This window comes from Sturnus vulgaris, chromosome 2 (genome assembly GCF_052056855.1).
Source record: "Sturnus vulgaris isolate bStuVul1 chromosome 2, bStuVul1.hap1, whole genome shotgun sequence".
Taxonomy (NCBI): domain Eukaryota; kingdom Metazoa; phylum Chordata; class Aves; order Passeriformes; family Sturnidae; genus Sturnus; species Sturnus vulgaris.
Genome location: NC_142244.1, coordinates 48,037,569 through 48,062,314, shown reverse-complemented (window position 1 = coordinate 48,062,314; position 24,746 = coordinate 48,037,569). Strand labels below are relative to the sequence as shown.

At 35.9% G+C, this 24,746-nt stretch overlaps 1 protein-coding gene and 1 long non-coding RNA gene across 6 annotated transcripts in view; one reads left to right on the top strand and one right to left on the bottom strand.

Moving 5' to 3' along the window:
- IFT88 (intraflagellar transport 88) overlaps positions 1 to 24,746 on the bottom strand; it is a 42,771-nt gene that overhangs the window by 1,587 nt on the left and 16,438 nt on the right. For all 5 annotated transcript variants that reach the window (XM_088159477.1, XM_014877656.2, XM_088159476.1 and 2 more), the window contains 10 exons: positions 23,496 to 23,582; positions 22,696 to 22,882; positions 21,978 to 22,086; positions 20,381 to 20,531; positions 19,121 to 19,236; positions 16,212 to 16,264; positions 15,633 to 15,698; positions 13,801 to 13,907; positions 8,073 to 8,127; positions 91 to 186 (listed from right to left, as the gene is read on the bottom strand). In XM_088159477.1, coding sequence (XP_088015603.1) covers positions 91 to 186; positions 8,073 to 8,127; positions 13,801 to 13,907; positions 15,633 to 15,698; positions 16,212 to 16,264; positions 19,121 to 19,236; positions 20,381 to 20,531; positions 21,978 to 22,086; positions 22,696 to 22,882; positions 23,496 to 23,582 — 1,027 coding nt within the window. The remainder of the gene's footprint in view (positions 1 to 90; positions 187 to 8,072; positions 8,128 to 13,800; positions 13,908 to 15,632; positions 15,699 to 16,211; positions 16,265 to 19,120; positions 19,237 to 20,380; positions 20,532 to 21,977; positions 22,087 to 22,695; positions 22,883 to 23,495; positions 23,583 to 24,746) is intronic.
- On the top strand, positions 7,986 to 14,307 carry LOC148224766 (uncharacterized). Its single transcript, XR_015801387.1, has 2 exons — positions 7,986 to 8,146; positions 10,811 to 14,307. It is a non-coding gene; the product is annotated as an uncharacterized LOC148224766 (long non-coding RNA).

Here is a 24,746-nt window from a genome sequence, read left to right as displayed (position 1 = left end):
CTCTTTCAACAACTTTCCCCCCCCCCCCCCCCTTATTTCTCCTCTCCCTGAGGACCATGAAAGTAAAAAAGATATAAGATGTCCACTTGCCTATTTCTTTATTGCTGCTACTTTCATAGGGTTCACTTGTTCCAGGCAGAGCTTTTAGTTTGGCACTCAGTCTTTCCCCTTTGGTACCACCAGTATCTGGGGAACAGAAATTAAAAAAAAGAGAAAAATAGCATGCTGTTATGTTCTGTGAAACCACGATACAAGAATAACATCAATTCAGCTACTACTATCTGTCAAACGAGACTTGGATGAATCCTTCTTTTCATGACAGACACAGTAGTCATTTGTAATAGTGGTCTTTAAAACACAGTGGACACTGTGTCCACACGTGTGTGTTAATGTTTTTTAGAAGATATATATGGCCTTATGGCTTTGGAGTAAACATATTAAAATATTTCTGTTTCGAATGCTGACTTTTCAGTTGCTTATAAATTACAGTCACAGTTTGGAGTTAAAATAAGCATGATAAATAAAAATACTGTCACAATGTAACTGTACACAGAACATTTCCTATGTTTGTGTGCTTACTAATACATCAGTGTGATCCACCTGCTCCACACTGTCAAGGTTAAATGCAACACTAAGTTTGCTTTTAATTAGAAGAGTATATTTGCCATGTGCTGTCTGCGTGGCAGGCAGGCACAGCTCGTGTGTACAGACCATGCTGGCCCTGCACCTCGCTGTAAACACTGTGCTGGCAGCTCAGCTTGCAGCAGGGCCCCAAGGAATGTGTCGGCTCCAAGGGCTGCCTCCTGCCCAGACAACATCAGATTAACATTCTCCTGCCACAGCAGTATTCCAGACACTTTAAATAGTCTGTTCACCTCTGAATCTTTTTTTCATATTCATGGCAAGCTTTCAATCTCATCTGCTAAAACAAATTTTTATGCAATATTTTTTCTCCTGGGAGAAAACATTTTGGTGTATTTACAAGGCAGGATATGCAGCCAAATAGAGACATGTTCATTTACAACACCAAGCAATCTGGGTATTAAAAGTCTTCCATCTGCAAAGAGGAAAAATGGGTTTCATTCCACAAACATTAATTATAAAAGTCTGAACCTGGCAACACATTTTCATTGTCATATTTACTAGAAATATTATTTTAATAGATATTGTTATAATTAAAAGAAAAAACCCCAACCTCCCCAATCTTCTACAAATATGACAAACCTTTAACTCTCTACCATAGACTTCTGTGTGCTCAGCCTTAAATTGGAAGACCTCTCTGCTCCAAGAAAGATCTAATACAAAGTCACATATCAAACAGTTAATATGTTCACAAGACACAGATTACAGTTGAAATTTCAAAGCAAGGAATACAGATTTTAACATACACTCACTTCCCTTGGACCAATTCTCACTGACAGATTTAATGAAAGAAGTGAATAGTTAAAAGAGTTGAAGAATCAGGGAGAAAACAATAGGTTTGCCTGGAAAGGAACTCAGTCAAAGGGCTGTGAAATTACAAAAGGGCCTCTCCTTGATTTCAGTGGGCTCTGGACGGGCCTGTGCAACAAGGAGGTGAGAGCTGGGTTTCAAAGATGGTGTGGATGAAAATATTTTGAGGAAAATACAAATAATCAATGAGAAAAAGAGTAGGAAAGAAGTAGACAGTATTGAATAATGGAAAACAAGTAATTTTTAAGATGATAAAGTTGTAAGGAGCAGTAAAGAGATGCAAAGAGAGGAACAATACAGCAGACTACACTAGGGGAAGACTGAACGAGTCAAAGAAACTCCACAGGTTTAATTGATTGGTCCCAGAAAGGGTGAATTGCATATAATGAAAATAAAAGAAGAGGAAAATGGCATAACAAATGTTTTCAACTGTGAAGGAGGAAAACACATGGGTGTTAGTGATACTACCAGAGGAAAATGAAGGACTTTATATAAAGTGAAAGAAGGAAGAAAAAGAGGGTAGACAAACCAAACTGGATGGGATCAACATAATACCCACTAGCTACCTACACATCTTACTGCCCTAAAAAAATACAATTGAAAACAGAGGCTTCTTTAGATGTTCTGTTTCTTAAGTTTCATTAGGTGCATTTAAAAGTAATCTAATGAAAACTTTCTCAGGTAGATCAGCAAAACTAACCCTGCTCACCTTACCTCTGTATGAGCACTGTATCTAGTAAGAGTGAAAGGAAGGTTAACTACTCTTCTGGTTAGTTCTTCACATTGTTTAAATTAGGGTAATATGCACATCAAGTCTCTGGGGACTGCAGTATGCTCTGAGCATACCTAAAGATGAGGAAGAGGAGCACCTTTCATTTTAAAGTGCACCCAGAAGAAAGTAAGAGGTGCTTGATACCATGGAGATGTCAGACAGCAGCTCAGGAAGCGAGAGGTCTGGCTTCAATGCTTTCTTTCACCTGAGGGAGTTCAGACCCACAGCTCCAGCTTTCAGAAGAAATGTTCCAGTTGTTGTTGAGCTATTTGGGGTAAGCTTTTATTGACACTCTTGCCAATATGGCACCTATTAAAAATTCTGTTGACTATATAACACGATCTGCCAGAAGTCTGAATCTCATCTCAAAATTTCTTTTTGTAGTTCTGTTTGCAGAATCATCTACATGTTTCTATTCAGTATACGTCCACACATAATTCAGCAATGTTAAGGAATACAAGCTTGCAACACAGACTTCAGGATTTTGGCATCCTACAGTGAAAACTTCAGGGAAGGAGTTGTTTTTAAAGCATTTTATCAGAGACATGCATACTTTTAGGAGGCAAGTTTTACAATTTCTACTCATCATTCCCTGCTGCTCTCACCCCATCTAGAAAAAAGATTTTATATACATATATACACATTATAAATTGTAGGAATGAAACTAACTTTCACTAAAGTAATATACAGAAGAAAACAAAGCTAACGGTGTGACTCTGGATGAAAAGCTTTACTTGTAGTTTTTCTCTACTAAAAGCATGGCTTTGAGTGTTAACAGCTGTCTGATTGCACCTACAATCAGAGGACTACAGACAGATATTTCTGAAACTGCAAATTAATTCTCTCTGTATTTCTGTATTAACTGTACAAACACCTGCTCCTAATTCAAAGCAGCTTTTGAACAATGGAAGACCACTGCTGAACTAAATAGCTCTCTGTATCTAAGGAAATGCAATGAATACCCAGTCCTTATTTATTAACTTTTATTTTTTATTAAATAAATTATGACTGTATTAAATAAAGTAGGACTGTGGTTCATGTGGAGGCCATCCCCACTATACTCACTCTGGGGTGACAATGTGGACACCTACACATGAACTGATTGCAGGAATACAGCTCCAGATTTCAGTTGAATAAGCAACAGGAACCAATTAAGCATAGCTGGTCAATATATTTAAAAAATCTGATTTATAAATACATTTACTCTGTAAAATCATTATACTTGAGATGTGGATTATCATGCTGACATTACCTTCCCCTCACAGTCTGTGTTCAACAGCCTTAACTGAGGATTATGCACATAAAATAAATAATAACAATAAATAATAACAATAAATAATCTATAAATAATAGATTTGCTCAAAGTCTTACAAAAACTGATTTGAATGAATTCCTTCACATAGAATTTGGATGGGAATAAAAAAAATCAAAATATAAAAATCAAATTTAAAAAAATGGCCAACTTTATATGGCAGAACAATGAATAATGCAACATACTGCAAAAGCAATCCTATTTTGTAATAGTCCTATTTTAAGTAGTGATACCTAGCAAAAAAGATTCTCAATCTTTTTACGTATTTCTGTACTTCCTGTGTCACATGATACCTGTGTGTACTTCAAGCCAAAAAATCCAGGGTATTTTATTTGTTTTCTAGAGATATCTAACTAGTTGAAATTACAGTGAAGAGACTACTGTACTGGAAATACCTCCAGTATCACAAAGGACATAAATTAGAATATTTAGTACTATTTTATTCATCAAGAAAATGCATCAAAGGGTAAGATTGTTTGGTAATCTACCTCCTCTGTAAAATGTTTATGTAACAAAGAGCACACTGGACTAACTCTCCACTAAATACATAATGTATTTTAAGTGCAGCTCTATGTATCTTTCATATTTGGGATGAAGACACCATCTTTGAAGAAGAATGGGCACTGGTTTGACCAAAGAGAAGAATTAAGTTCAGTGCAGAAGGCAGAATAATATATTAAAACTGTGAAACAGCATGGGAAGTAGATGCAATTTATAACTTTGCTGCTATTCATTTTGATTTGAAATTATGTTGAATGAAAATTATTTGTGGTGTGTCAGTTCAGCTAACTCCCTAGGTGAGTTCAGAGCAGAAAACAGACTAAGATGTACTCTTCATTTCAACAGATTTTCCCTTCTCCACCAATTAAGAAAACTTTTCTATTTTGCATACACAGACAATGGAACCATCCCACAATGACTTGTAATTATTGAGGCATCAACAGGCACACAACAGTTAGCAAATATAAGTGATTGTCATGTCCTTGCTGCAGGGTTACAAGAAAATCTCTTGTCTTTATCACAGTCAGGATCATCTGGGATGCCTACAGCTCTAACATCTCAAACATACTTCCATAATACACAAGGAGATCACTCTGGGATGGTAAAAGGTGTTAGAATGTGGGAAATCTTTGAGGATGGACAAACTGACACAGTGAGCAGTGAAATGAAAAAGGGAAAAGACACCTAAATTATTCCCATGTGGTTTCTTTTCCAAATTCATCCTCACAAGCCTTGGTGACAAGGAGAATGCAAAGTACTCAGTCTTTCAACTTCTGAATTCAACAGTGCTTCTTTGGACTCCTGTCTGAGACTGCATGGCTCCTCTCATCCTGCACAAAACTCCCCATTCAGAGAGCTGGGCAAATGCAAAATGAGTAAACACTGCCACAGGAACGGATTCCTTAATGTCATACTTGGCATTATCTACATATATAAAGGCATTATGCTATTAAACAGGAAAAATCCCTTATTACAGTAAAAACCACAACTGCTAAGTTCTGGATGTTATATATCTGCAAACACAAAAAAGTGAGTATGAAAAGAAGAAAAGATTAATTGGAAAGAAATTATTTGAGAACTGCCTAAACTCAGATGTACTGTTAGCTCCCCTCAAGGTTTTGTGGTATTGTGGTTTTGGGATTTTTCTCGCCTTTTTTAAATTAAAAAGAATAATTTTAACAGGACTGTATCAATGTCATTTGTTTCCAACTTAACCCAAGTATGATTGAAAACCATAAATATGATAATTGTGGGGAGAAGAAAATCTCACTTTTTATAGTGAGTGACAAATATGTTCAATTTTGGGTAAGGATTTTAGATTTAATGCTTATCTTTCTCTCAAGACAAGAACAGAGAGATTCTTGGTCTCTCTGTTACCATTCTGTCTAACATCCAAGCATACACCAATCATATTGCTGAAACTGTGCTTTGGTGCATCTCATACACCTTCTGTTTCAATTTATATTGGCCAAGTATTGGATGCCCTATGAAGTACAAACCTTGCTAGCTTAGTTCTCTTTCTTCTTAGCTTTTTCTTTAAAAGCAATTTTAGATCATATTTCCTAAAACAAGGAAACCTGAATTATTAATACTCTTAATATAAATAACTATATGGGGACAAAATACTTGGGGGGGAAAATCTCTTAGGAATGCTAACAAGTATAGGGACAGTGAGCTGGTAAGAGGAAAGAGAACAGGCATCATACCTAAAATATTTGGAAGGCATAAGACTTCAGTTAGCTAGTAAGTACTTTAATTTAGCTAGTAAGTACTAAACTAAGGATTCCATGCTTCACTGGGTTCAGTAATGCTGGCAAATCCTTCATACAATGTAGGAAAATGATACCTTTTGGTCTTGGCAACACCACTGGAAAAGACTAACCTTAAAATGTATACAAATGTTTCTTTTTTTCCCTCTCCTTTTGAAGTCAATAATTTATCAAAAGCATACTAATATTATGAAATAAAATAACCCATGTTTATATTTCATACATGCCTTCCCACAGGCCATGCACAGAAATATATGGAACTGAAAATTACAGCTCATAACCCAGGTGAACAAAGCCAAGCATTGGACAAAATAAAATGTTTGGGTGTTCAGGTTTCTCTTAGCCATCCTCAGCACAATGTGGACAAAATACAACACAGTCCTTAACACCTGATGCTGTGAGTGTCCAGTTTCTTCACTGATAAGGCTCCCCAGAGACGACATTACCAGTTCAAATGTGACCAGCACCTTTGACTCATTCTAAAAATACATGTGAGTAGTACAGCTCACCACAACTTTTAATTAAGAATCCCAGCAGGAAGGTAACTCTAGGCTCAGTACAGGAGCTTCTTTGTACCTCTGCTTGTTTGCCAAGTCATTTCCAGAAAGGCTGGATCTATGGCACTAAATTTGTATAATGGAGACTTCTCAAACATGCTCTTACACAAACTTGTTCCCAAACTCTGTTTTTTTCCACTCTTTCATCTATTTGACATAATATCTTCAACTCAATAATCTAAGAATTCCTGATAGGGCAAATTCTAGGTCAATTCTGGTCCTGCTTAACCCCTAATCCTCTTTCTTATTTTTTTTTAAAGAAGACAACTTTCCACAGATACTTCTGTCTTTAAAAGAAATATTGACAAACTGGTAGTTTGGGGGATTTATGTTGTCTTAGCATCCTTTCATCCATCCCTCTCTGTTACTTAAATAAAGAATTACTTTGGCCTGAGGCCCAGAACAGGTAAAATTCAATCCTAGGTGAATGGCTGGTTCTTTCACACATCAAGAAATTTTTTAAAAGCTCCTCTAGTGAAACTACTGAGCTGAAAAAGGAATAAGAGCTCTCTCAAGTCCCCCTTAGAAAATCCAGGGAAGCAGTCTTCATAAATGTAACAGCATTCTAAGGTCATCTTCAGATTACATTAGTAATTGCCATGACTTTTCATGACCCTACAGAATTTGATAAGTGTAGTAAAATATCTGCTATATACATGGAGAAATAAAATTACCAAATAAGAAAAAAAATCATAAATTATTTCTCTGTAAAAGGAAGGGAAGAGAGGCAAGAATTTATAGGGGATATTTTCTAATGAAACACACTGATATCAAGATAAACCAAAAGCAGGATACAAAGAAACCATTTCCTTTATGGATCAAAATATAGATTTTTTTTGCAGGTGGTTGAAGTAGCCTGAAGTCTCCTAGTTTCCTTAGAGCAGCAGTGGGGGACTGTTAGGTTTACATTACTAATTTCATGGATTTAATAATAGCAGGGAAAAATCATTAGCCCTGCAATATGCAGGCCTACCTAGTGCAGAAAAGACAAAACAGAGGTTTCCTGACTTACATTGCAAATATAAAATTTCATTTTATATTTATGGAAATCAGTACTGCAAATTTATAGAAGCAGGGAGACTGAGTAGGCAGAGAGGAAGCTTTCTTCTAGGGAAGACTCCAGAACTTCAGTTCTGCTATACAGAGAAAAGGGGAAGGATGAGCTCAAAGACAGTAAAGGGTATCTTATCCTTATTTTACAGAGCTGGCTGCACAGAACAATCTGCTGAACTTGTAACAAACACCTAACACAGCAGATTACATAGTGGCCACAAAATTCCCTTTCCTTCATGTTAAATAAAGAAACAGTAAAATCCGTTTTTCCATGGCTTATGTGTTCTGTTTTGTTATAATAAATGATTCCTTCTAGTAAATATTCCAAAGTTTAAAATGTTCAAATACCAACTTAATGGGATAAAAACACAGAAGTCCACAGTACTGAAAACAAACAGAAATTTAGCTTTAGGAATACACTAAGATCTGTATATAAAACACAAATGTTAGACAAATCCATGCTACTGTACCAGTTGCAATTTCATACAGCAACGAGAAAATCAAAAAGTATGAAACAAAATTTGTGAAATGTTTACACATTACTTAATGCATATTTGTGTGTGTTTCAGGATGAAAGGAGGCTTTACAAACACTTTCAGATTTTTCTTCAGGATCCTGTCAAAACTGGTGTTTCAGCAGAGGCCTTGATTACTTACCACCACTTCCTTCTTTGCGGCTCCGTGCACTGCCATCTCTGCCTGATTTAATGCGCTGCAGGACAGTGGAAAAGGTGCAAAAAGAACAGAACAAAAAAATCCATTTAGTAATATATATTAGAGAAAATTACGGAAAATTCAACTCAGCTTATTAGTAAAACAGTAGAAGAATATTAAACTAGACTTACTATACTGTAATTACTAAAGCTTATTTTTCAACACACAAAATTGTCCTTAAAATCAGGGTTAAATCCAATGTTTATATAAAACAAGAGTTCTGTGAAATTCAACTAGAATATATCAAAAAATTATTTTTGTTCAGATAAAATTTACACAAGGAACGTGCATAAAAATAGTTCAGAGGTTCCTTTGTAAAGTACAGCTGAAAAAACAGGCAAAACAGCCCTCTTTGCATGAGTTCAAAGTAGCCTCTGCCTATTAACATCTTGTAAATCCCACAAGCATTTTATTATTGTAAAGACTCAAAAGGGAGAAGTGGGGGAATCTATAAAAAGAACTATTCACCCTACGGATCTTGGATTTTGAATTTTTGGCACAGAACTGTATTTCACAGCAAAATTTAATTATCTGTTGAGTGTTAAATGCAAGATAAAGGTGAAGGTAAATACTTTAAAAGCTGTGTTTAAAAAGTCAGCTCTCTTGTATAGGGGAAGGTACCATAAACATCTCCCAGCTGTGTTTTTTTGAGTGTTATTTGAAAACTTTAACAGTTTATCAAAGCAATACCTCTGTGCGACATGGCAGACTTAGATCTGGCAAAACACCGAATTTCTTATGCATACATCTTGTCAATTATAAGAAGGAACACCTCAGTGAGGGACTTTTTGATAGATAGGTACAGAAACTTGATGTTTAAAGTGCTCAGGTATTAATAAAACGTCTCTGCATCTTATTTCAAAGTATCAATTCAGGATCTGATTAAAACACACATCATGTCTTCAGGTCAATTACTATAACTTCTTCACTCATTTTTCACCAGAAAAATATCATGAAGTCTGGCAAAGTTGGAATTATACCAAAGAAGTGAAAGAACTTTCAAGATTCATGCCAACAGAAAAAGGAAGAACTCTTAAATCAAAACCCACAGGAGTCAGACAGGAAAGCATTGAGCCTAGTGTGAAACCAGGACTGGTCTTGGAGCAATTCAGTCTGGGACCAGAATTTCTCACACTTCTTTATTTGTTTTGGGAAATCCTCAAGTCTAAAATATGTTCTCTGAATTTTGGATTAAATATCCTTTTCACAGCCCAGTGAAGTAGCATATATCAATCCTGCAGGAAGCCTGTCCAGACTCTCCAACTGCTGAATGACTGACAGCATGTCTGACAGCAGAAGCTCAGCTTCTGTCTGCCCAAGGGAAGCAGTCTCTATGTGATAGTGCCCTCTTGGCATTTACATCCTAGGACTTTCCTCCCAAAATATTACATAAGAACTACAGCTTAAACACACGATTAACTCCTTTAAAATTCCAAGTGAGTATTTGTAACTAATCCCACACTAAAAGCAGACATTTAAAATAGGTTTCCACCCTAAAATGCCTATTTCTCCCATGACTGCAAAAGACATTTAGGATGGTTAGTCCAGATGTGGATGCCTGAAGGCAAAGGCAGTAAGGCCCCTCCAGCATTTGCACCTCTCATCACTGCTTCTCACCACACCCCATCAGCCCCGTTCTCAGTCATTAAGCTCACTTAACGGAAATAAATAGTAATGTGTGTACACAGCAGTGCCAAGGAGGCTCTGTGAACTTTTACACTATTACCTGTCTTTTTTAGAGTGAAACATGAAAAAGAAAGACTAATGAAGTAAAAAAAAAACCCAATCAAACAAACAAAACAGGAACCCCAGCCCCACTCTTCCCTGCCCCACCCCCCTCCCCCAAATGTTCCAACACACGAAGGTTGCAGTAAAAATAAATGCTGTGAGAAGCAGGGAGAAAAATTTCTACAGGGAATGAACTCCACAGATGTTCCCAGCTTCTTGGCTGGAAGTATTTAACAACATGTCCATATTTGAGAACTGAGGGAAATAAGTACTACAGAATATTTATTTTGGTATAAATTCCATGTGGATATACTTATTCTGGAAAAACAATGCTAAAATAGAAAATTTTGATTAATTTCTGCAGGTGTAAAGTGTGTGCAGACTGTGAAATGCAGGTAATACTACACTAGCATTTTACCTATTTTGTCTTTACTGGGTGCAATTGAGAAGTCAAGGGTTAGTCTAATATTGGGAGCAGGAATTGAACTGTATCTGGTACTACTAACTGAAACCAGTATTGGTTTCAGTTTGGAAACCATTGGAAACATAGGTGGTGAAATATTAGAATTTGGTAATTTTAGAACTAGAAAGTATAGTTTATGACTGTGTGGTCATGGATGACAGAAGGAACTTAGGAAAAAAAACCCTAGTAATTTCCAAAGCCAGATGGCAGAGAGAAGACTAAAAGTCACACACACACACCCCCCAAGAAACAAACAAAAAAACCCCTTCCCAAACCCAAAATCAGAGGATGGGAACCCAGATGTAACATCAATATCAAAAGAAGCTACTGCAGGGCTATTGTTTGCAAGACAGCACTGATGTAGAGATTGTCACAGAAAGATACTCCACTACTAATGCAGGACAGCTGCATCTGAACTGCAGCGTGTCCTGAAACATCTTTTCTTAGAGTCTTTGCTCCTCTACTAACTACAACTGTGTTCATTTTTAAGAAAACATTGTCAGTGGGCTCCTTGGGAGAAGAAGAAGTTGTGCCCTTCCTTTGGGAGGCACTTGGAAAGTCTCCAGAGTGTGGCAGAGGAGAAAGCCAGAAAAAGGAGATGGGAGCCATGTCCTGCCAAGACAAGGAGCTACAAGAAGGAGAAGAAAGCAACTCATCAGACTTCAGAGGTTCTGAAGAGAGTATTCTTGGAATCACAAGGGCAAAGAACCACAGAGCTTCCTCAGGCTGGAAACACTGGCCTGTCTGTAGGAATGAATTTGACAGAACTGACAAGAAACCTCTTCTATTTTTATTATTGGTGGTGGTTTTTAGGGGGCACAAAGGCAAGAGGAATGTTGGTCTGGGATTTGTTTGGGTTTTTTAAACTTACTGCATTTAATTTCATCTGCTTAAATGAGAATTGGTTTAGTTTAAATTACAATACAATCAGGCTTATTCAAAAGGCTGAATTAATTATTTTTCTTCTTTTCTGGGTAACACAGTACAGGAAATATTTAAGCAGATCTACATTAAAGCTTTGACTAATTAAAAGTGCCACCATAGACACCTTATCTGTTCTAGACAGATCTGCTCTAGTTTGTTCTCCTGAGACCCCAGCGTTGTGTATCCAGTTTGAGGGCATCCAGTGTAAGGACAGGGACCTGTTGGAAGGGCCCAGAAGAGGGCCATGAAGATGAAAAAAGAGCTGAAACACTTCTCCAGTGAAGGCAAGGCTGAGAGGGCTGCAGTTGTTCAGCCTGGAGAAGACTCTGGAGAAATATTGTTGTGGCCTTTCAATACTTAAAGGGGTCTTAAAAGAAAGATGGGGACAGACTTTTAACAAGGCCTGTGGTGACAGGACAAGGTGCAATGGCTTTAAACAGAGCAAGGATAGGGAAGGAGAAAAAAGTACATCGAGGATGGTGGGACATTGGAGCAGGTTGCCCAGAGAAGATGTGGATGCCCATCCCTGGAAATTTCAGTCAGGTTCGATGGAGCTTTGTGCAACCTGACAGTGGAAAGCGTCCCTGCCCACAGCAGGGGGTTGAAACTAGATAATCTTCAAGTGTTTCTTTTAATCTAAACCAATCTGTGATCCTGCTTTGCAAGATTAGTGTTGTAACCGAATAAAGTCGACACACTCTTAAACAGGAATACTGAAACACAACACACAGAGGGACCTTCCCATACATGGCTGAATTTTGATCACTGTCACAGCCTCAGCAGTCTAAACTAACTGTGCAATAACTTGTGCAACCACAAGTGTTGGATCCCACTGATACTTCTGTCATTCAGGTATGACTTAATGAATTCCCTTAACACAATGAAATCAGAATGACAAAAACCCCGTAATTTAAACATAATTTTTCTGTTACTAAAATCTTAAGTTACTTAAAGGATTTAAACTTTTAAATATTCTATGAGTAGCTTTTTCCTCACCAGAAAGTATAGAAATGTGTTTGGGAAAGCTCTTGTTTCCCATATGAAATAAACAGAAAGAGATATGACAATTTTCAGGTTTTTTTCAAATTGTATTCAAATATTAACTTCCTTAAAGAAAAAAAGGTGTTTTCTTTAAAGTCCTTGACATTTGCCCATCTATAACTAATGCCTTCAGTGTAAAAAAAAAAAAAAAGGCCAGAATTACATGCAAGGAAATAGTCTTTCCTTCTCCAGGGACCTCTCTCTTCCTATAATCAACTATAAAATAAACCAGTTGTAACTGGTTTTGCCGGTGAGCTTTCTCAAGTAAAGCACTGAGGTAGTGAAAGTTACTGCAATGAACTGTGTGTATCACTGACACTGAAGTGATTAAAAACCAAGCAAAACCTGTTAAACATACTTCAGTGAATCTCTTAATTGTGAGTTCTGCAGAAGAGGAATATTATACCTGGCCATCTGTTTCGCTTAATATATTTATGGGGACACATGGAGGAATATCAATCCCACTACAGCTAGGGACTGCTTTCTTTTTTCCATTTTCCCAAGTGCTTTGAATTTTACATTTACTGAAAAACCCAGTCAGTACACTTCAGCTAGCCCCTCAAAGTATGGCTGTAGCATGAAGCTGGAATCCTTCAGTCAGTGTTTCCCCTTGTGAGTCTCACTTTTGAAATGTCCTAGTGCTCATGTGCGTACTTAGGCTCTCTGGAATTTAAGCAGAAGTAGCTGAGAATGCATGTGCACATCATCTGACATCAAAAGGGACAAGTGTTACTAAGAGCAGAGTAAATTAGTTAAGACTTAATGTATCTTAATGTGACTATATAGCTTTGAGGCAATTCTCTGGACAGGCAAAGCAAGCCTGACTATTTTGCAGCTCAACAGGATGGATAATGCTTTTCAAACAAGCAGCTGTTTTCAATTTTAACATCTTATTTTATCACCAAAATAGCAAGAAAACAATGCATGATTGCACACACATACAAACCTGAGCTCACTCTTCTGAACAGAACACAAGTTATGATCTCATACCTTTCACAGCCTGTTACTTTTCCATGGATTTTTTTTTTAGCTTAGAAATTGGCACTCACATGAATAGTTTATTTCTACCTATATAATATGTCGATGTTGCAGTTTTATATATAAAAAAAATGCTCTTTTACATGGACAAATTCTTAGGCTTCCCATCTCTCCCTATAGTTGCATTATTACTTGGCTCATACATACACTAAAGTATTAAATAAAATCTGGCAAGTAAGTAGGAAAGACGACATTCCACAGACATTGAATTATGCGAATGGCTTCGGCATTCCCAGCATATCCACATAGTCCATCTTTCACTAGTATTTAAAAAACACAGAAAATCTGGTGCTCAGAAACTCTTCAGACAGATGTAACACTGGTCAGTAATTTAAAACTAAACCTCCCAAACCCCCAAAACATAAGCCTCTGTAAAACAAGAAGTTAACAACACGTATCTCGAAGTGTCATAAACACTACATCAGCTTCATTTACATCTGTTGCAATACTGTCTAATACACAGAGAAACAAAATTACCTGCTCTCTAATTTCTTTTAATTTTTCTGCTTTCTTGAGCTTTGTTATATATTCCTGGACTTCCTTCAGCCCCATGTCTGTGCATAGACGAACTAAAAATCGGAGGCCTAATTGGAAAGCAAAGCATTGTTAAAAAAAGACTTAACAAGCAGGTCAAACTACAAGTGCACCCTGAGAGAACTGGACGTGCAGAATGGCAAACAGTGCAAATAACTGCAAACAAGGTGACTCTAGTCCAGTATCACTATACAAGTTGTGATATTTTGCAAGAAATTCAACATTTTATCTATGTCTGTATCCATGAACAGTACAAATACCATCGGTACATGTGGAAGGCAAAAGGCATACTAACTAATTTAGCTCAGAACTCTCGACATTTGCAAAATGTTTTGGAAGCTGGAAAGCACAGAAATGATACTAAGATATTACTGAGGAGCTGCAATCATGAGAATTTTGTTGAAAACAATTTTGCAAATGCTAAGTGAATAAAAATGTTTTCTTCTTCTGGCTGCAGTTGATTCTTTAAAGAGTAATATTTATAGAATTAAAAATAAACAACAAAGCTGACAAGAAAATCAACTGTAACTGTATGACTGAAATAAAAGAATCCCTAAAAAATATTCTCCTGAGAGAGTCTACCAAACTCTGGAAACACCGATGATATTCCTACGTGTTTTTCAACATGCATTTCAAAGAACTGAAGCAGAAACAAGAAGGCCATGACCCATTCTCTCCAGACTGCTTTCACAAACATGTTATTTCATTTTGTACAAAGTTAGTTTTCTGCTGGTTTAGGAAGCCCATGATCAGGGAGGGATGAGGGAAGAACCATTGTTTCAGCAGTAGAAAACTTAAATCAATTTAACTTAAAGCTAAATTGTCTTACCTAACTCCTGCCTCCATCTGTTAAATTTGTAGAAACTACATTCAGAAACATATTTGCATTCTAAAAGGTTTACTAAACGCCCTCTGAAATATGTGTGACCAACATGAACACGATATTTTGCTTATAACTTTGAGGAGTTACAGTACTGAATTTCACTTGTACAAGAGAGTTGTGATTCCTCTTTAAAAAAGCAATAAATTTGTTAAAGCAGAACGATACAATTTTAAAATAAAATACAATGAATCCTCTTCCCACATTGCATCTGAAAGCACAGACTTGTTGGCGACAACCTTGTTTTTTGGAATTTGTGAGGCACAGTGTGGGATGGAAGAGAATGTTTACACAATCACTGACAACCCTTATTTTCTACAGGGCTTTTTTATTTAGAGTACAGGTGTGACTGATTTTGCAAAATGTCTTACTCTTCAAAGTTGTGTTTCCTGTAGTTTAGTTTGAAATCCTCTATGGATTTTCCAGAGACTGGATGACCAACTATAGTTAAAAACCCAGCAATAAAATCTCACCCTCTACATTTTTTTTTGGAAACTCTGACTTTGATAAAACTTAGCAGTAAGATTTTCTCATATCTAGAAATTTACAGCAGGAGTTTCAATTAGCAGGAACTAGAAGAACAAATACAAGTATTTTTCATAAGAAAGATTTAAAATGTAACATAGTTATAAAATCTAGGACATATGTATAAGAAAGAACTCATCCAATGCAACTCAGTTAAAGATTATTTTCATTGCTCTTCTTCAGCATTACCCTCATAATTTTTAAATCATCCATCAGTGTTGCCACAAAAACCACACAGCATTAGCATGAATAAAAATGTTAGTTAATGGAAGTATTTTCATACGAAAATACATCATATGATTACTAACATACCTACTCAATGTAATAAAGTTTCCTTTGATAGTAACCCCATGGAATGAAAAAAACTTACATTCAATATTCTCCGGGAATTTTCTGTGAATGACTTTGTATTTCTCCAGAGCTTTCTGGTAATTGCCTGCAAATAAAACAAACATCTTCTATCCATATATTCAAACATTAAAAAGAATATTTGATGAGAAATTGGAACACTTTAACATCAATTAATCTTTTTAGTTAGAGTAAATGATTTAATATTGTAGGACCAAATTTGGTAAGACCAAATGTAACATTCTTTATTAATGGATAGTAAAAATTAAGAGCATCTGAAAGCCGTCCAAACGACTCTATAAATAACTGAATTAATGAGGAGGAAGTTCCTGATTTTTGCTTTTTTTTTTGACCTTCCTCTATGACACCATTGTTCCAGTGTCTCACCACGCTCACAATAAAGATTGTCTCCCTTATGCCCAGTGTAAGTCTACCCTTTTTCAGTTTAAAGCCATTGCTCCATGACCTGGAACTGCAGACCCCAGTCTGTCTCCATCTTTCTCATAAAACCCTCTCATTATTCTCCAAGCTGAATAACCCCAATGAATTACAAAAAATGGTATAAACCTGAAAGCAATTATAAAAAAGTTACAGAACTTACCGCTTCTCCTGTAGCAACTGGCAACCATCAGCTGCCACTTCACTTGTGTTGGCCTGCATATAAATAAAACAAAATCATGTACCCTGCCAAACAATGAATGAGCAAAATAATCTGCATAGCAATGGTAAAAGACCTACTATTTAACGACTAATCAATTTTTCACCTAGCATGTTGCCTTCCTAGAAAGAATGTAGCCTGCTCAGCTCACACACAATTCACTGCTGCATCCTGCACCTGTTTCCAGGAGTCGGTATCACTCATTTTCAGCCCTGTGTTAGAGTTTTTCTCAGGCTCACGATTCTGTGCCCAGACACAATTAGTAGACCTGACATGTGAACCACTAATCTTTGTCAGAAATACAGAACCATGCAATGGGGGAGGAACAAAATGCTAAATTTGTTTTCTGAGGAGGTCCCACCACTAGGGTCCCCCACGTGCCCAAGGGATTCCGGCCAGGAAGCACAGTCCCTACTTACAGCATTGAACGCTGGCCCCTCCTCTGTGCTATCACCTCGATGTCCTAGCTGCTGCCTGTCCTTCTCTTTTTAGCACATAATGGTGGCAGTATGGTCAGAGAAAATACCTGAGATGCTTGAGCATGTACAATAAAACTGTTGGACTATTTCCTTATTTTTACCAAGAGAATGTGAAAATTTAGAAATTTCCATGTTAACAGTGTAAGCATCCTCTATAAGCCAAAGCGCTTTGCACATGTGGCTTACAACTGAATAGCAGCATATCCAAAAGGTACTGTAAGTTAACATTTTCAGAATAATTTTGTATTTATCCTCGTCAGTTTTTCTCTCTAATCATAGCACAAGCCATTTTTAACCAAGCATTCTAAGCAATCTGTTTGCCTGGTAGTTGCCAAGCAAGTTCATGAAATACAAATGCTGCACCTTTTTAGTTTCAGCTGAATGTGTCTCCTGCAAAAAAAGGCAGCCAAACACACGCCCTAATAGAATTTATTACAGTATGAAAATTCTAGAGAGAATAAATTGTCAGCAGCAAGTACTAACTGCACTAACTGCTTTTATTAAAGAAAGAATTGAGTATGCTAGGAAAAATAAAAGAGTGAAAAATTGTTTCCCAGTTTATTGTCCAACCTGCTACCTTAGAATGCAATTTTAAAAGTAGTTATTGTGATTAAAACCCTGAATGCACTAAACAATTAAATTTAAAAATGCTGTTCACAGTTAAAATAAGGATATAATTTTAAAATGCAACTTTAAAGTTAGTAGCAATTTATATTTACATTCATATTTGCCAATTAACATATCTAGTCTCCATTTTTAATACCAAATAATGAGCAAAATATTTATGCTCTGTTTTCTACTATTAAAAATCTCCTCCTACAGAGAAATAATTTTTCTGTATTACAGATAGATTACAAGTAATACTGAAAGATTTAATATGCCAATTCTTCATAAGTACTTTACAATCCACATATTTCATGCATGGAGTGAGTGCAACATGAAGCACAAAATATTTAAATCTTTGCCAAAATAAGATTATGAAATAATTCTTTTTATTCTCAGCTGTTTCTTTCCAAATTTTCTAAGAAGGCCGTGAATGCCAGCATATGCAATCTCATAGCTTGACTAAAACACGATTTTTTAAGGTGGCCAGTACTTGTAAGGAAAAGAACACTGGCAAACCTGTGAACTGTGATTTCTGTCAACTCTCTCTCTCTCTCACAGATTTCTGTCTGTGTATTTTTATCTAATCTACTTCTCTATTTCTTTATAAATATACCACCACTTGGGTGAAGTGGTATATTTTTAAGTGGTATATTTTTATATTTTTATTTTTTTATCCATAATTAAACCTTAGATTTTCTCATCTATAATTAATGTCTACTCTAACCCAAGCATCTCAAAGCCAGAATTAGGATTTCTTACTGACCTTTTTACAACTTATTTGCAGTATAATTTTTCCTTGAATTACACTGTACGAATGTTTTTGTTCACATGCTGTCTCGTACATACATGTCATTCAGATTCACAGAACAAAAAGAAATTTTAGATGATCACAAGACAAGCAATAACAGAGTTTTGCTTAGTCTAATTTTTCATAGTTTTCCTAAAACACAAATAAAGAAACTCACACTTGTTGGGAGCGAATTTTAGTTCATCTATTAACACAAAATTCTTCATGAACCTAAGGACAAATATTTGTTTCCACATAAAAAGACTGTGTGCATGTATTTTTAGAATTCTCTTTGAATTGTGGATTACAAATTTAAATTTGACCAACTTTTATTTATAAACCATTTTCTAGTCAGGTCCCTTTCTGAGCTAAAATAAAGTATATGGCCTGTATACTTACTTAAGTGCATCATATTCTGGTAAAGAACAAATTTCAGCAATTAAGTTGTTGAACTGAACTCAGTATAATTTAAACATCTTTATCAGGATCAGTTTAGCCTGTCAATTTATTTTTACTGACTACTGGTAGTACAGCACTACACATTTTTGCTTACTTATATGCTTTTATTTGATGGAAATAGAAGTTATGTGAAATAAGGAAATGCAGCAAGATCAGCTAAAACCTGCACTTATCTAAACCACGAAATCCTCACCACATAATAAAAAAATAGAAAGGAAATATTTCATGTAAAGCCACAGAGAAAGAGGTCTTGGTGGCTTTGAAGAATTGTTCTCCACTTCATAATAGAGGAAAACAGGTTCTAATACCTAACACTATCTTAGGCCTAATGGAGGATCTTATTTAACACTGAAAATGCACAGTAAGAGCAAAAACACACTGAGAAAATTAAAAAATACCACAAATATTCTTAACCCTGCTGTTTGTTTTTAGTATTAGAGTTATTCAGTTAATTTATCTCCAGGTATACTGATGGACGTCTAATCAGAAATCTGAGTAGGCATAAAATAATAACTACTTACAGGATAAGTGCTGCCCTTTCGAAGTACTCAATGGCTTTTTCACAGAACTGGGTGTCAATGTAATACGCTCCAAGCCACTCAATGACCTCAATGTTGGAAGGGAAATACCGGTATGACTGACAAAATAGGAAAGGTGAAAAACCACACAACTTTAGTGATAAACAACATCTTTATGTTGCTCCTGGAATATCTTACTCAAGTGTTTAAATCTCCAGATGCCCTAAACATGTAATGTAAATGAATGGAAGTAGTGTGCTACACTAGTGATCCTGGTGGAGGGGGGGGGAAAGCATGCCAAGTTTTCTAATTGCAGAATGCTTTTAGAAAGAAGTTATCCAAGATGAGTCTGTCACATTTTCCATCTAGCCTTATTTGAAATACTGTTTTAAATAGCTTGCAACAGCAAAAACAATTACTTAAATCATATTTATGAACAAATAACTGACCTAAAATGTTAAACAATGCTAATTAATCAGTGTACAATTCCACGTTCACATCACTCTTCTGGAAAACTCACCCCAAACCATTCCTTTCTATACATAACTACATGAATAGCACTTTCAGCCTCTTAGAAATTCCCTTGGAAATAGGCAGCAAAATTATTATCAAGCATACCTCAACTGGTAATTTAGACTGGAACTCAGCCTTTGGTCATCCTCACTTTGCACAGATAAAGAGAACTCTCAGATTGCACCAGACGTTTCCTGTCTTATTCTTGTTTCTAACACAGAAGAATCTCTACACACTATGGACAGTAGTACAGCTGGTTTGAAATGAAAGAAGCTGCCTGTCTTTATGCAACTATCTATACATAATGTAAAGCTAAACTGTTAAAATATGTATAAAAACTTCCAAACATAAACAAAACACAATATATATGTATCTCTATATCTATTATACAGACACAGTTTCCAACCAACTCAGTCACATTACTCACCTCTAAAATTAGTTCTATTACACCCCGATTTTATTTTGTCCCAGGCTCTATTTTAAATTAACATTATTACAGGTAAGTGTAAACAATGGCTACATTAAAAAAATGGAAAGTCTGAGGCCAGTATCCACATGGAAACATAGCGTATTTCCTTAGGATCTGAGTACAGATTTTGTTAACTCCCCCAGTATTTCTTTTTTATCCTCTTTTTGGATGACATTTCATAAGGTTAAATTAGTAAATTGTTAATTTGATATAGCGACCTATGGCAAAATTTTCTTTACTTAGAAAAAAGTACATTGAAAAAGCAATATAAGAGCAAATACCTCACAGTAATAATGAAAAGCTTGGGATTTATCACCTTCAGTATCATATAAATTCCCTAATTTTGAAAGTACATGTGGATCAGTTGGTACTACACTGATCAACTGCAGCAGCCACTCTATGGCTTGATTGGGATCTTCCATGATCTGGTATCTGAGTTTTCCTCAGTCAAGGATTGACACCAATGGCAGTTTGATTTACTCAGAATCCCGACTACCTTACCTAATGCAATCCATATGCTGAACACTACATCAGTCACTCTAGTGTGGAGATACAATGACTTTTCCACACTCTTTTCATAATTTCATTTGTATCAGAAAGTATTTTTGTTATGCTAGAAGAAGAAAAGTATTCAGAGACTCTGTCTGCTCTTTCACCTTAGAACAACACTGGACTCAAGAGAACTTTGAGCTCTGTTGTCCTCTCTCTCCCTCTCTCTGACACTAATCTTACTTTGACTTCCTCATGTACAAGAATGAAGTGTGAGAACCAGGCCATTTATTTGCAGCCTTTACAGCCTGGCTAGTTTCTGTACTAACAGCATTTTGTTCTAAAGTGATTAGGTAAAACTGCTATTCCTGAGAAGAGCCTTTTCCCAGCAGGGGGTTTTTCTGCTGTATGTCTGAGGAGCACAGCCCAGACTATTCTGGTCCAGGGAACAGCAGTTTTAGCTGTAACTCAGCCTCCAGTGTGCTCTTCCCTCCTGAATGGCACAATGGCTCACAGCTCTGCAGCAGTGTCAGCTGGAGTTACTGCCCAACCTGTTTTTTCAGTTTCTACTGCATCCTATGTGACACAGAAGAAGCTTCTGAGAATTGGTGGAAAGCAGTTTCACATAGCAGTGGGGCAGAGAAGCTCTTCCCCAGATGGATACTCGGAGCTGTTGGGCCATTTATGCTGCTGTAAAGGGGCTATACATGGAATAGAGATCAGAGCCCTTTTGTATTTTTGGAGGTTACCTGTTTTACTGACTAGAATATATTTTTATTATCTTCACTTTTCTTAAAAGTGTAGTACATCAACTGGAATCTGTTCTGCCTTGGGAAGGATTTTGTTACAGTTTGGACATCCTCAGAAGCATTGTTAAATAAGTTCATAGTTTCATCACTGGTGATGTGGAAAGCCAATCTCTTTCCTCAGCTTTTCAATGTATTGAGCTTTTGCATTGCTGGGAGACAATTATTTTCTTATGCATACACTCACAAATCTGAAAATAGCTTTCAGAACAGAACTTCACTTATTAGCTATATAATTTTTTCTTAAGTATTTTACTTAACTGTGCTTATATCTGCCACATTATTTTCATAGTAAAACCATCAGCATTTTAAATATTCCATGACACAATTTAATACTGAGTGTAAATCTAATCCCTGCAGTGTGAATAGTCTTAATGTTCCTCACTTGCTTCACTGGAAATATTCAATAAAGGTTAAGTTCTGGTCTCATTTTTCTCACAAACATCAGATAATAAATCATTCTTACTGTAATGGACACCATAGTAAATTTCTAAATTACCTTGACATGATGGAAACATGTATTTCAGATTAAATGAGCTTACTAAAACCACCATTCCTTATTTCACAACCCAGAAAAAGATACATGCTTGCTAGCTGGTAAAGGACTTGGGCACTATTTGGAAGGATTGCATGGAGTTTCAGAAAACAATCCAAAGCTTCACCTATCCTGTTTAACTTCTTGTAAGTTAAACCTAAAATATAAACGTTACAGTATTAATATAATGAGAAACAGATTATTTCAGCATATTAACTAAAAGAAGAACCAAGAAAAGCAAAATGGGAACACAGTACTTAGAGGCAGTGTACCTGCCTTGACTTTGAAGGCCTGTTTGTGAGAGCCATGCACAAAATTCTTATCAGCCAGCATGACCTACTAAACTGATAAACACAAGGAATGTGAACCCAAAGATCAAGAACTTACGTAATCTCATTTTTTGAACAAGATGACTGAGGGAAAGGCAAGGCTCGTAGAGGAGAATGCCCGACAGTTTAATAATGCTGAAACTGGTATCCTTTTAGTAGATATTTTATCCTTCTAGAATGAATTTCTTAATCTTCAAAGTAACTTACTTATCTGCAATTATTAACTAATTAATTACTAATTGATGTTGTTAACACTGGGAATTTTTTTGCAGAACAGACAGGTAGTACAAGTTATTGAGTAATTTATATTATGGCAAGGTATTAAAGTAGTAATAATTCACACATATTTCTACGAGAAAAGTTTCAAAGGCAGATTCTCAGAAACGCTAATGTTACCTTCAGTCAAAAGCTAAATCACAATAGCACCTGTGACTTACCAAGATTATAAAGTGCTTCAGTGCAGAAGGAATCATTCCTGAGAGCTTCCTTATAAAATTCAGCTGCTTTTTCACAGTCTCCATTTGCAAAAACAGTATTTCCTTTGTTAGTTAGAGCTGCTGGATTGTACCTATCAGAATTTACAGCTAAATCTGCATAGTTAGTTGCTTGTTCCAATTCATTCCCCTACATGAACAAAACAAACATTGTATTAGTCATTTGTCTGGTAATTTTCTTGCAGATGTGGCTTCTTACAGGCGCTTCAGGGGATTGAGGATGAAAACCAACCCCATTATTCAGTCCTGAAATATTTCTTATATACTTGCATAAGGTAGATCATCGTTTTCAAATTTCAGATAAAACTTGACACGTCTTGCTACTCTGTCCCATTAGTCTGCAAGCTCTCTTTGTTGCAACAAAGTAGCATTTATTAAAAAAAATTTAAAATCCATATCCTACAAACTTTACATACAAACACACCTGCCTAAGCTATGTATTTCACGTGTTCCTGAAGTTCAGCCAGGGTCCCCAGTGCCAATGTTTTAAACACAGCCACTGAGCTTCTGCACAAATCCAACTGCAGGCATGTTTCTGTGGCCTGGGGTTCAATCTCTTTGTCCCATCAATAGTATACAAAGAGACCTGATACAAATTTCAGCTAGTGTTCCAGAATTACTACTCTAAGGTGCAGTTTCATCTTGTTTACAGAGGTTATTTAGGCAGACACAAAAATTGCTACAAAAATACAGAGGTTGTTATATAAACTGCAGTTTTTAACTGGTTTTGTTGAAGCACTTACCAAATAATAAAGGAATGACAGGTTTGTTGCAGCTGCACTCTTTACTCTGCTATCCTTTTTTTCAAACATTTTCAAAGTCTCCAGTGCCTAGAAATAATTTGGAAACAACTTATTTCACACTGAAGCGAACTTACTCCAAAACCCTCTTAGAAAGCATTGATAAACTTCACAGTAACAAACAGCTGAAATTATCAATTTATCTACTCACATACACGATAATTACTAGAGCTTGTAACACACTTTTGTGTGTACATGCTCACAAGTGTGTATCTGTATTTATACAATAATAATTTTCATCATAAAATTTCAATAACATTGACTATTTATTACCTATACAAAATTTAGATTAGATAAGGCTATTGTGAACTACAAATATCTGAGAATTCTGTCCATACAAAACACAATGTTAAATGATTTGCTTTTAATCTAGTCAACTAAAAACTTCTCATACCTATTTTTCTAATTCTTTAAGTGAACACAAATGAATTGACATAAAACCCTTATTAAAAAGCTGAAAAAGAACACATTATATAAAAAAATACACACGATAGAGTAGGACTGGATTTCAATGTGCTTTGTCTATTAAGATGATGACAATTGTCTAAGTTTACAAAGTACTTAAATGTGAAGTTTGAGGCCAGAAGATTTTTTTTAAACTTTAACATGAAAACTAAATTTCATAAACCTAAAAATAAAGATGCTTATAGACAAAAAAAAGCATATTTATAGCAAGTAAACTACAAAAATACCTCTGATATAAAAGACAGCTTTTTCTTTTCATTGACTATGGAATAACATTTGTAACAGCAGACTAAATTATTAAATAAATCTGTCTACCTTATGCTAAATATTTATAATAACAACACAAACTGTGAGAATATCACAGTGAGCCCAGTTCCATCATCTACTACAACACAGATGTGGCAATCACAATTTAACCACCAACGTTAGCAGTTCAAAAGTTTCCTTCCTCCTTTCCATGAAATCTTCAAGCTGCTATTTACATATCAGAGCAAAGGCATGATATTATATGTCAAATGCCAAAACAAACATAAAGAGAAGTTTCAATGCTCTGCCATACAGTTCTCACAGTTACTCTACACAAAAACCACAACTGTATTAATGATGTGCAAAGCGACAAAATATATACAGCTAAACGTAGTTCATAGATTTACATTCTACCCAAGAACTATGAACTATTAATGATCCTAATATTCTTCTAATAGAAAAGTGTTTTAAAATATACCAATT